This window comes from Lucilia sericata, unplaced genomic scaffold, assembly GCF_015586225.1.
Source record: "Lucilia sericata isolate MDLA Ls3-8-SP2 unplaced genomic scaffold, ASM1558622v1 Contig000002F_arrow, whole genome shotgun sequence".
Lineage (NCBI taxonomy): Eukaryota > Metazoa > Arthropoda > Insecta > Diptera > Calliphoridae > Lucilia > Lucilia sericata.
This window is the reverse complement of record NW_023994043.1, coordinates 1,883,557-1,897,044: the sequence shown is the minus strand read 5'-3', so window position 1 is coordinate 1,897,044 and position 13,488 is coordinate 1,883,557. Positions and strand designations below refer to the sequence as shown.

Sequence of the window (13,488 nt, the reverse complement as noted above, 5' to 3'; positions counted from 1 at the left end):
GTATGTATTTAATATATGTATTTATGTATGTATGTACGTGCATTCTATGTTTGTCTAATTGTAATTCTAATGACTCAGATCATTGAACATTCCAAGCATTCAAATATAGAATTTTAAAATGAATTGAATTTCTTAAATTTATTTTACATAAAGAATCTAGAAGATACATATATCTGTCGTATGTATGTAAATTTCAATTCGTAAACATCCGTCGATTTAAATCAATAAAATTAAGAGTAAAAAATTTAATTACAGAATTTTTGTTTCAGTATTTTTAGATGCTACTACGAAACAACGCCCAATTTAATAGAGTATTTTTGAAATAATGTTGAATTGAATTCAACAATATTGAATTGCATAAATATTAATATTTTGAATTATTAGAACTAAATTAACTCAATTTTTAGTTCTTTATAAACTTAAGGCCCAAATAGACTATACAAGCGGCTTATCAAACATACGTTTTTCATTCGCACACACTCTACACAAACATTGCTCGTACAAACAACGATTTTTTCACGTTTTTGTGGACTTTCAAAGATACAAATCTCAATTTTTCTTAGAAATGTAAATTTTTTGAACAATTTTTAATTAATGAATATAAACCATACAAATGGTTTGACAAAAATTCAATATGTTTGTGTAAAAATCAAAATTTTTTAATTTTTGTACAAACAAACAGCAAGCAATTGTACAAACACGAAACACCCTCATACACTACACAACAGGCTTGCACAAACGTAAAATATTGGTATGTTTGTCAAGCCGCTTGTGTAGTCTATTTGGGCCTTTACTTCTTCTAAAAACGATTATTCTTATTTTTTCAATTTCATTTATTACAAATTGAATGAAAGTAAAAACTGACTTTTTGTGACCTTTGACAGCCAATATCACGTGATATGGTGACGTTTAATACCTTATTAATAATATTAAATAGAAGCTACCTGTGACAATTTTCATTTAGCTATCTAAATTACCACAGCAAAACCCTTAATTCCTAGACTGATATGCTTTTTTGTGTTCTTCGTCCAATGATAATTTTTCATTCAATTTTAAATGTATTGGAAAAAAGTAAAAAATCAGGCCACAGCAGTGGTGAAATATTTTCACTGTGCAATGTGAAAATATAATATGCATTTTAACTCCAATTATTAAATTCGAAATACATACAGTTAAACACAACTTTTAAGGCACTGACGGATAAATATATAGTTCCTACATAACTTTGGTTTCTATATAACTTGTTTGTGTTTATATTTGTCACTATACCGTTTTTAAAGCCAGTTATGCGCGTTAAAGTCATTTTCAAAAGACGATGTTATATGTGAAATTTGGTAGAGAGACATGACTAGATAGATCGTCTTAAGTGTCTAATAGATTTCCAAAATAAGTATACCTTTGCGGATCTTAGACCACTATTTCGATGTTTTACAAAGGTAATGACAAATTGTGAAAAAAATATTTCAAAATATTCCTGTCATATTTTATAGTAACGATAATTCGACAGTTTTCATACAAAAAAATATTTTAACTAGCAGAATATCAACCGGTTACACGACAACCGAAAGTTAAGATTATGGTCCTAAGTATACATTTTAAGTGTGAGAGTCCTTGAAACTTTTTACTTATAAAACTTATAATTCGTGTAAAAAAATTGGATTGATGGGCTTAATTCGTTATAACCGTTAAAATAACATTTCCGTTATTTAAAAATGATTTTTGCTTTTTTTGATTTTCCAATTGAATGGCAGAGCTCATATAAGCAAAAAAAAAAAAAATTAATAAAAGTATTTTATATATCAAAAAATATAGTACAAATTTCATATAATTTTAGATTTTTTCAAAATATTAATATTTTTTTCAATATTAAAATTTTGAGGCATACAGTGTTCCCGTAATAAGCCCTCCATATAAATATTCAACATTTTTCTTTTGCCCACTATGTTTTTTAAAGACATTATTACCTTAATAGCGTTACGTTTTCAATGATTCGAAACTTTGGATATAACCGTGTTCGACTGTAAGAAAATACATACGATGTTTTCTTATTATTTTCATTGTTTTTATTTACTAAATATTGCTAATAAATGTAATGCTGATTTAAATTTGAATATCATTATAAATATACCTCAAGGATGGCAAATGTGAATTAATCAATAGCAAAGTCTTCAGTTTCGTCTTTCTAAATCCGTTGAAAAACTTTAAATCGTGGATATATAAAAGGAATGTTTTAAAGTTTTAAATTCCAATAATAATGTCCAACCGATTCTTATAAAAAATTACACAAAACAAAACATAACTTGAGATATGTACATTTTCATTTTTGCCACAGATATGTACTTTAGGGTTCAACCAAAATTAGGCTCTATCACTTCGTGGTAGCCACTAGGGTTCTAAAAACGAAAACGTTTTTCTCGTGTCATTTTGGTGCAAAAACCTTCTCATTTTTGGGTACTAAATTTGAAAGAGGGATAAACCGCAGCCCCTATCCTTGCTTTTTCTCCGTGCAATTGTTGTGATGCAAACAATGACATTAGTTTATATCGAAAAATTCCAGTTTTGTATTAGGTTAATTTGGCAGCCGCCCGAGGCAAAGCTCACTTGGGTCCAGATAGGTCCCTATAGGTTGACTGAGTTGGGTCAAAGGATAAAAAGGTCCTTTTTAGGGTTTTCTAATTAAATATAATGTGATATTGAAAATTTTACGATTTTTTCGGTAAATTTTTAAGTTTTTCAAATTTTTACATATAATTATATAATGTAATTAATTGAAATTATTACATTATAAACATCCTACAATTTCACCGAAATGTTTTTTCTGTTTTTCGAAATTCTTTATATTTTGTATTTTATTTTAATATTTTAAACTCTATTTTGTTCAGATTTTCTGCTAGCTATATTTATCCAACGTACTTAATATGTACACCGGCATACGCATAATTTACAATGGTATATAAAACTTTATGGTTTCATTCTATTATCAATCAAATTTCTCAGTTTAACTAAAATATTAACACAATTTATCCCAAACATCTACTTATTTGTTATGCTTGCTTTGTAAATAACGGTTTCTATATTGTTGTTTACATTATTTAGCGATGTTTTAGTAGCGTACATAAGCTTCTATAAATTTAAATAAAATTTGATCTAGATTGAATTTTGAAAAACGGAAAAAACTGTTTCGGTAGATTTTATTGAGGATTATTGTGTATTAATTTCAACGAATTATATTAAATTCATCTATTCATCTGAAAAATTAGAAAATTTCGATTACTTTTACTGTTATACAAACATTTCTGATATGCCATTGAAAGCATCTCTCAAGGACCTTTCTTATTATACCAAAATTTTATAACTTTCCTTTGGAAAAAATATGAAAAGGACCTTTTTATACTTTGATTCAGCTCGCCAAATATTGACCCCAGGACAAAAATTTTCAGAAACGCTATCTTATAATCAATTAGACTTTTTTGGGATGTTCCCAACACCTTATTTTTCCTCCATACAAACGGGGCCACCCTAATGTACATATATATGTATATGTATATTGATTAAATAACTAACACAAGATCCGGGAGAAATGGTTTTCTAAAAATTAAAAAAATAAAAAATTTTAAAAGCAGAAAAAAGCATTTCGGTGAATTTATATGAGATTTCATAAGTTATAATTTCAGTTATTTAATTTAATTAATTAATTCTATGTAAAAATTTGGAAAGTCAAAATTTTTTTAAGTACATATGAGCAATTCCATGAAAAGGTAAACCACGACTAAAAAAATAAAACCCCTATAACTTTTGCATTTTTGAAGATAATTCAACAAAAATTGGTATGACCGATTTTTGAAATCGGTCTATTTTTACACCTCGCTCCCATACAAACGGACCCGCAAATATCTCTTTTCAGTTCATAATTCTGTTTATTATAATATTATTCCTTCCAAAATCGGCAGATCTATAATGTCGTGCTACTTAATTGGATCCCGACGGACTTGTTGGCTAGTAAAATAGCACTCACGACGGCATTCAGACTGAATGCAATAAACGCATGGTCGTACAAACCATATGGACATGCTAGTATTACCGAAAGGATAGGAAATCTACCGGTAAATATTGATTACTGCGTCCCCAAGCCCTTCATCAAGAGAAGCTTCAGTTTCATCATCTCGGAAAATACGGGACTGGAGAACGAGTAGGGAGCGGTATTTCCATTCCAGAATTTGGAATCAGGATTACTTTTCGAATCGGTAATGATTGTAATCCAATCCAGGCCGAAATATCGGCCATAAAAAGAACGGCAAACTGGCTCTGGTATCATGAGATATCGAACAGAGATATCCTAATCTTTACCGACAGTCAAGCTGCAATTAAGTCCCTGACAGGTGTATACTCTACATCACGACTAGTCCAGGAATGCCGGACATCCTTAAATAGGATGGCGAGACATTCAAACATCGTACTCGTATGGGTACGAGGACACGGGGACTCTACAGGCAATTGTATCGCTGACGAGCTCGCGAAGGCGGGTACGCAGTTGCCCGACTCGGACATAGACCATTTCTGCGGTACTCCGATAGGAGTATGCAAAAGACTTATGGATAACATGTTTAATGAACTCTCACAGGCAAGATGGGAAATGAGCCAACTTGTACTCAAACAAAGAAGATATGCCCAAAGCTTGGTAAAGAGCGCACGGACCATCTTCTAAGACACAGCCGAACCCAACTCAGCAAAACTATAGCTGTCATCACTGGACACTGTAAATTTGGTAACCACGCAATGCGACTTGGATTACCTTATAACGACTACTGCAGAAGCTGTGAAGATGAGGAAGAAGAGGAATCAATAGAACATCTTCTTTGCCACTGTCCGGCACTGGAGGACATCCGACTTCGGTATCTGGGACATCGATTTCTGGAGGACACCTCAGAATTATCAGGGACTAAAATAGATAACCTGAACGCCTTTATCAGGCATTGCGGTTGCTTTGAAGAGACAAACTCAAATAGCACTGATTAATAGCTTTTTCGAGTCCGAGATTCTTTTCCGCTTATGTACTTTAATCTCTCTCTCTCTGTCTGTCTTATCTCCATCTTTCAGTATCTTCTACTACTATTAATGTCTCTTCACTATCTCTCTTACCATAACTTTCTATGTCCTCTTCCTCTTTTCTTTTAATATATTTACAGGTATCACAAAGGGACCAAAAAGACCCACGTGTGCATCTATTGCCTGAACTACCAACCAACCAGCCAACCAATAATGTATAGAAGCCTAAACCATTATGACTATTTTCATAACGATTGGACCTCATTTGACCCTAGTGCCATTCAAAGTTTAATTTCAGAAAAACACTTAAACGTCCGTAACTCACTTATAAGCTCTAGTATTATAATAAAATTTGGCACAAATAAGTTTTATATGAATAAAATTCCCACTACAAAATTTTATGAGGATCGGTCCATATTTGACCCTAGTCGCCATATAACTTCTGTTTTTTTAATTTTATCTATAAATTGCTTAAACATGTATATAGGTCGGCCATGTCCGACTGCACTTTCCTACTCCTTTTTATTTGTTGAGGATTGTGTGTGTGCATATATTTCCAAAATATATATTTTATAACCTAAAAAAATTCAGGAGAAAAATCTGTCACATACGATGTGTCACGTACGATATTTAAAAATTTTCATTATAAAATTATATAATTTTTTTTTTATTTAAAAATTATGGATTACGAATGAAAAATATGTCACATAGAGTAAGAAATTAAAACAAAAAAGATACACCTACAGAATTCGCAGATTTTCGTAAATATTTACATGTTCTTCAAAAACACTTCCGTTTTTCGTCACGTATGATATCGCCATATTTTAATCCATATTTTGGAAAACAGGATTCCGAATGGGATGATTCCTTTTGCAAATATAGTATTCTCAGAATGGAGCAGAATGTTAATATTGTTTTCCAAGTACTCCCATTTTTACCAAATCTATACTACTCTGAAGGCGTACGAACGTTACATACAATCGTATGGAATTGCCCATATGTATGTATATTAGAGGGTAAATGCTTTACGTTAACGAAATTCAAAACTGTTATTTTAAAAATGTATATACACAATTAACCATCTCCGGTATGTACATATGTATGTATATGTATGTATGTACGTAAGTAATAATAATATCATTACTAATTTATGACATCATTTATACACTTATTTTCTTATTTATTTGATTTTTTCTTTTGATATGTACATATTTTATTATTTTATTAAATATTTTTTTTATTAAATTCGTTGCTAAATTTAGAATATAATTGGAATATACAGACATATAAAATGTTAGACTGTACAAAGAGACATGTGTTTATCCGCATAAGTATGTACATTAGGAAGTCCAAAAAATATCGATTTTGCTCAGATGGGTCTTATTGTGTCTAAAACTAACTGGTGTAAAATTCAGATAACGGGAACCCGTGCCGGAAATCGATTGAAAAGAGTAAAATTGGGTAAACAATAGGACATTTTTTAAATTCTTCAAAAATTGTGCCATTAAAATTATAGTTTCTTAAAATTGCGACCAAATCTTATCTTCTAGAGAAAATTATCTTTCCAACAAGGTATAAAATATATATATCGATCGATATATGCTTTTTTTCAGAAATATGTTGCAAAAACCACTAAATATATACTTTTTGGACACCTCTAATGTACATATTAGGTCTGTTTACTTTCCAATTGTACTATATTTATTGGGACGTCGATAGTTTTCTAAATTTTTGTTAAAATTCAAAGTAAAGTTTATAAAATATGTAGTTAGAAATATCTTTATTTTCTGTTAGATAAAACAAACAGTTGGACAGACTTATTAATTTAATTTAAAAATTTAGCACGTTTCTTAAATTTTTGTTGTAGCAATTGTTTGTTGATCAGTCTTTCATTTACATGGCGTAATTTTTAAACAACACAATATATTTGCATGAGTTTAATTTTAGAAAAATTAATTCAAATACACATACTTATATACATACATATACCCTGCAGTTCGACAAAGAGTTAATGCATCCGAAAAAGATAGTGATTTCCACTAACGTCTAACCACCTGGTAGACTCTAATTCGTCTTCGTCGCGGATGTACTCTTTGCAATTGAGGGTGAAGATAATCGTCACTAGTGTCCCCTTTGTAAGCGAGAGTGAAAACAAATATACAGTTAATCACAAAAATAAGTATACAGAAATACTGACAATTGGTTTTATTTAAAAGAGGATATTATTTTTTCAAAAAAAAAAAACACATTTATTTATTAAAAACAATTATAATAATTATTCACTACTTTTTTCTGGGTATTTTTGTTATTTGAGTTCTCATTTAAGATGAAGTTAAATAGGTGCAAAATTTACGTCACAAAAGTAAGATCATTTTATTGACAAAATTTATCATACATATTGACAAAATTTATGAAAATTTTACCTGCTTGAATAAAATTACTTTATAATAAAATATTTTGTACACAATAACTTGGAAAAAATCCACTTTTAGATCCGAAATTTTGAAATTTGGGCCAATTGGCTCCGGAAATAATTAGTAGAACAGTTTTTCTCATTTCTACGAAATATTTTCCCACTTTAGACCCGGGATTCAGATCTGGCGGTCATTGAACCTTCCAAATGATGCATTAGAAGTTGAATTTTTAACATTTGAAAAATAGTTTTTATTTTTAAATTAATGCGATATACTTGGATTTGGCCATTTTGAACAAAGTATGTTCTTATAATCCGAAATTTAACTCAGATTTCTTAATACTTACAACATATACTTGAAAATTTTGATAATTCCATATATTTCCTTTAATTTAAACAGGTTTTTCAAATCTTCCGATTTCCAAAGTATACAAAAATGCTACTAATCATACCTTGATATACCCGAGACAATAACCATGTTTTATGGATCGGGCATTTTATTTGTTCTAGCAACAAATTAAGACGTATCCTTGTTCAAAATTGTTTAATTCGTATTCATACCACTAACTGAGCCTGATTTAATATAAAAATCTTATTATTTTGGACAATGACCAATTTCGGAACCGATATGTAGATTATTGGTAGTATTTAGAAGTGTGTAATGGATGATTGGAATCAAAAAACTTGTTTTAATTAATGGAAACTAGTACAATTATTAATAATTTCGCATTTTAAGAAATAAATTTTAGTAATTCCCCATTCAATATCGAATATTAACGCTATATCTTGTTAAAAACGGCAATAGACCGAAATGGATTGCAATTATTGTAAAGAAATAATTACTTTAAGAGTTAAAATATCGTCTTCTAATGCATCATAATGAACAAACTAGGGATATTATTGAATACCCGATCCAAAATTCCGGGGGTTTAAATAGCAAGATGGCCTTAAATATAAATAATATTCAGGTTAATTACCAAAAATTTCAATTTTTCGGAACTATAAGAGGATTTTTTCCAAGTTATTGTGTAAAAAATATTTATTATAAAGTAATTATATTCAAACAGGTAAAATTTTCATACATTTTGTTAATATTACGAAACCAAATATATATTGAAATAATCTGTATACTTACTTTTGTGACGTAAATTTTGCACCTTAAATGAGAACACAAATAACAAAAATATGCAGAAAAAAGTAGTGAATAATAATTATCATAATTGTTTTTAATAAATAAATGTGTTACTTTTTTGTTTTTTGAAAAAATTATATCCTTTTTTAAATAAAACCAATTATCAGTATTTCTGTATACTTATTTTTGTGATTAACTGTAAGCCTTTTGTCTGTCTCTTCGTCATCTATGTGGTGACGATTGACTTCCTCGTAGGGCAAGCACATGTTAAAATAGCTAGTCACTTGGACAATCGGTGTAGTGGTAGGTTAATTAGGTAGTTCGGGACTGTTCGACCGAACTGCAGGGTATACATTCCTACATACATATGTATGTACTTGTATGCAATTTTATTCCCACACAAATCATGACGACACATTAAAGCACAAATAAAACAAGTAAGAAAGTATAGTCGGGCGTGACCGACCATATGATACCCTACACCAGTTATGAATATTAAATGTGATTTATTTTTCATAATAAAGCATTTATCTTCTATTATCTTGTTCCGATACATTTAAGCAATTTATGGATGAAAAACTAATTTTCTAAAAAGGCTTTATTTATATGGGGGCTAGGGGCAAATATGGACCAAGCCTGATAAAATTTTGTGAATATATTTATATGTACATAATATTTTATTGTGCTGAATTTCATCGCGATATTTGTGTTTATAAGTTAATTTTGGACATTCAAGTAATTGTTCCGATACATTTAAGCAATTTTTGGATGAAAAACTAATTTTCTGAAACAGGCTTTATATGGGAGCTAGGGGCAAATATGGACCTAATTTGCCCCTAGCAAATTTGTGAATATATTTAAATTTACATAATATTTTATTGTGCTGAATTTCATCGCGATATTTGTATTTATAAGTTAATTTTGGACATTCAAGTAATTTTCTGAAGGGGACTTTGTATGGGAGCTAGGGTCAAATGAGTCCCGATCTCTATGAAATTTGGCAAGGTCATCAAGGCTCGTATAAAACTTAGTTGTGCCGATTTTTATCAATATACAGGTATTTTTAATATAATTATGAGCTCAGAAGCCCTTTTCGGGAGGTTCTGTTGTATGGGGGCTAGGTGAAATAATGGAACGATTTTAACCATTTTCAATAGGCTTCGTCCTTGAGCCAAAAAAAATGTGTGTGCCAAATTTCATCCAATTATCTTGAAAATTGCGACCTGTACCTTGCGCACAAGATTTACATGGACAGCCAGCGAGCCAGACGGACGGACAGACGGACATAGCTTAATCGACTCAGAAAACGATTCTAAGCTTTAATATTTTTGTATGTTACAAACATCAGCACAAACCCAATATACCCTCCCCACTAAAGTGGTATAGGGTGTAAAAACAAATCCTTCGATTACATGGCGTATGAGTAATTTCGAATTATTTAGATTTCAAATTAAGAATACGCACCATGATTTAAAAAAGGTTGTTTAAATTTTATTTGTTTGATTTGTTTTATTTGTAAATATTCAAAGGGAGCTTTGCCACATCTACATAGAAAATGATTTGAGGAGTTTTTAAACAAAAATGCGTAGTTTATTAATAATAACAAATTTTTTGTACTAACAACAGGAACGGCAAACTATTTAGTGTTTCTAATATTTTTTATACCATGATACGCACTTTGTTGATATACAGAGGTGGAAAAATAATAGAAACGACTTTATTTTGGGATAAAAACTAAATTTTCTCAAAAACTACCCGTTAGAATTATATGATTAGTACCTCAAATAAAAGGTATTTGACTCTTATTTCATATGATATATTGAGATAACAAAGAATAATCTGAACAGATTTAGTATCTGAAATAATTTTAATTTGATTTATTTCAATATTAAACGTAGCCTACTAGCCATAATCGATTACAAAATTTTGCTTAAAATAAATTAAAACTTAGACTTCAATACCGATTATGACTCATTACCAGGAACCGCAAAAATATGATCTAAAAATGTGTTTTATGCACATTAAATATGCAATAAAAAACTAAAACTATACTTTTAAAAAAGTTTTATTAACTTTTTACATTGAAAAGCTCAAAAAGAATTGATTATGTGCTGAAATAAACACTCCACGTCTCCACGAATTCATAAGATGCACCATAAAAAACATTTTCATATTTTGGTTTCCCTGCTGATTACTATCGCTCATTTACTAAAAGACTGACATAACTCATTACATATTTGGTGTTTTTTTAAATGAGTTTTTCAAATACTCCATATGAAATACTTTATCATATCGACGCCTCCAAACTAAAACATTCAAAGTTGAAAAAGTGAGTTTAGAGTTTTAAGCACTCAAAGTTTAAAATATTTTCATAACTACTTACCTATATGCTATGTACATTTTGTCTTATAACTTTTGAACGTATCGATAGACCTGAACCAAATTTTCACATTGTATAAACTGACAAAAGTCAGTCTTGTACTACTAGTCTTGGTGGCCAAGACAAGACTATCGATCGGTCTGTGATCCATTTTTTGTTGTAAAGGTATAAACTCATGTTTTCACGTTTATTAAATAAACATATAAAAATTAAATTTCAATTTAGATGAGAAATATATTATACTACATATTTAAATCTGATTTAATTTTTGAAAACACTTTATTTGTTTAAAAATTATTTAAAAAATAGTAAAAATCCATTAAATATTCAGACATTTTTCTCGAAATAATTTTTTTTTTTCGGATTATACTAGTCTTGTAGCAAATGAGCGATATGATCTATGAACTGGATTTTAATAATTTTTATGAAACTATTTTTTCTCTACAACAACTAATTAGAAAATATTAAAATGATACAGTAGTTTTACCAATTACTACCATTACTTTTAAATAACTATTTTATTTGAATGTTTTTGTTTTAATGAAAAATATTTAAATAAAATAATTTTTAATAACATTACAATGCATTGTCAACTTAAATATTAACTTAATTCTCTACGTCCTACAAGGTAAGGTGACATTTTCAGGTTCATTTAAAACATACGACGAGGATAATGTAATGGTTGCTGAGGCTGTTGTCCAGGTTGTCCCGACATGACGGTATTTTGTTGTCGTGAAAGCTGTTGGGGATCATGACCCGTCGAACTTCGACCTGGGACATAACCCTGTGTAATGCTCGTTCCGGGCTTGGTATTCTAATAAAAAATAATACTGAATTAAAATACATTCGAAAATTAAAAATGGGAATCACGTTACATATACCTGTTGGGGGCCACCACTTATTTGCATAACATTGGGATGTAAAGGCATATTGGGTATTAGAGGAGTGTAGACAACACCCTCGGGCAGTTGATGCGGTGGTGGTCCACCATGTGTTGGAGGTCCGTCGTGTTTGACCTCAACGTGATAGCGATCCGATATTTTCTCCATTGTAATTTGTGGTTTCTGCGATTGTACACTTGACACTCCACCTACTCCGCTACCACCAGGCTGAGCAATCGGTGGTAGATCCAAATTTATATGATATACTTGCGTAGGCTTTTGACCTGGTACATCTGATTTAGAAACTGGTACAGATGTGGGCGGTAACTCCAAATGATAACCTTGACGTAATGGTAAGTTATAATGGCCATAAATAATGGTTGGCCCTCTCGCGTCTGACGGTGGTTGTGGAGGAGGCGCATTACTTGTCGTTTGATAAAATAATGTTCCCGGAGTTTGATATTGTGTATGGGGTTCTGAAAGTAATAAAAAATAGGCATAATGGTTTAAAAAATATATAGTAATAAGAGGAGATAAACTCACTATTCCATAAGACTCTAGCAGAATCAGCACCACGACGGACTTCTTCATGCTCTTAAAAAAGTATAACAAATTTACAAAGATATTTATTTAGTCTAACTGCAAATTGTTTTTGTGACTTACTTGGCTGGGAATAATTTGTAGTTTTGTAATATCCCTGTTGTGTGGGCGAAGGACTACGACCTCTTTTTACAGGAGCATTACTTGGGGGCTGAAAATATTCATTTTTTGTAACAGTTAGCAGAACTTTATTGATCAATTTACCTTTGTCAGTATGGGCATTTGATGATGTTGCACTCTAACTGGTGGTAGAAATACCTGTGGTTGTGGTGCACTTGCCTGTTGAGCTTGTAAGGCCTGTATGGCATACATTTCATTGTCCTTTTGTTGTTTCTTGCGATTCTCATCTTCATTTAGCACTTTTTTCAATTGTAGGAATAATTGTTGCTTCTGCTTGTGCAAGTCATTCAATTTTTTCTCCAACTTTGAAATCTGGCCACGAGTCTCCTCCAATGTCATATCATTTTGACGTTCTCGAGCCTCACGTTCTTTGCGCAAGCGGTCTTCTTCTAATTTAGCTTCAAATTCTAGAATTATAAAATATTTTGATTTATAGGTACATTTTTGTTTGATTTGTAGTCTATAGATTACCCTCCTTTTTCCTTTGCCGTTCCTTGTGTATAAATGACTTGAGGGCTCCACGAAGTTTCTCTTCGCGCTCCGCTTTCGCAGCAGCTTGTACCGCCGCATTCGTGGTGCTATTTGACCCCGAAGCGGGCGGCATTTTGGAGTTAAACTTTTTTTCCGTAATTTTGACGATTTTTTCAACCAAATTGAACAAAATAAATATAAAATAAATCTACTTTTTTAAATAACTTGCAAAAATTGTAAAATTTCTGTAAACGCAGCAGCTGTTCCCAGAGACCTACGCCGATAAACAATACCAGCGGCGGCGGCAGAAACAATAAATTTTGATGGCGGCTCACAAAAGCCTGTTTTTAATGCTTTCTCAATGGCGTCTACTTTGGGAATTAAAAATCGAAAAAAATAATCCACTTTTAGGAATTAAAAACAGGGATAAATTTTGTAGTTTTGG

General features: G+C 30.9%; 1 protein-coding gene across 2 annotated transcripts; it reads right to left on the bottom strand.

The window, feature by feature from the left end:
- Nucleotides 1–11,470: 11,470 nt before the first annotated feature.
- On the bottom strand, nt 11,471–13,349 carry LOC119616011 (stress response protein nst1). Of its 2 annotated transcripts, none has more exons than XM_037972129.1 (6): nt 13,044–13,349; nt 12,657–12,979; nt 12,516–12,603; nt 12,396–12,446; nt 11,847–12,328; nt 11,471–11,785 (listed from the first exon to the last, which is right to left on the bottom strand). In XM_037972129.1, the coding sequence occupies exons 1-6, from the start codon at nt 13,174–13,176 to the stop codon at nt 11,624–11,626; spliced, it is 1,239 nt and encodes a 412-aa protein (XP_037828057.1). In that variant the 5' UTR covers nt 13,177–13,349; the 3' UTR covers nt 11,471–11,623. The 2 variants fall into 2 exon arrangements, with proteins under 2 accessions (XP_037828057.1, XP_037828066.1); XM_037972138.1 differs by having other exon boundaries at nt 11,853–12,328.
- Between the last annotated feature and the right edge of the window lie 139 nt (nt 13,350–13,488).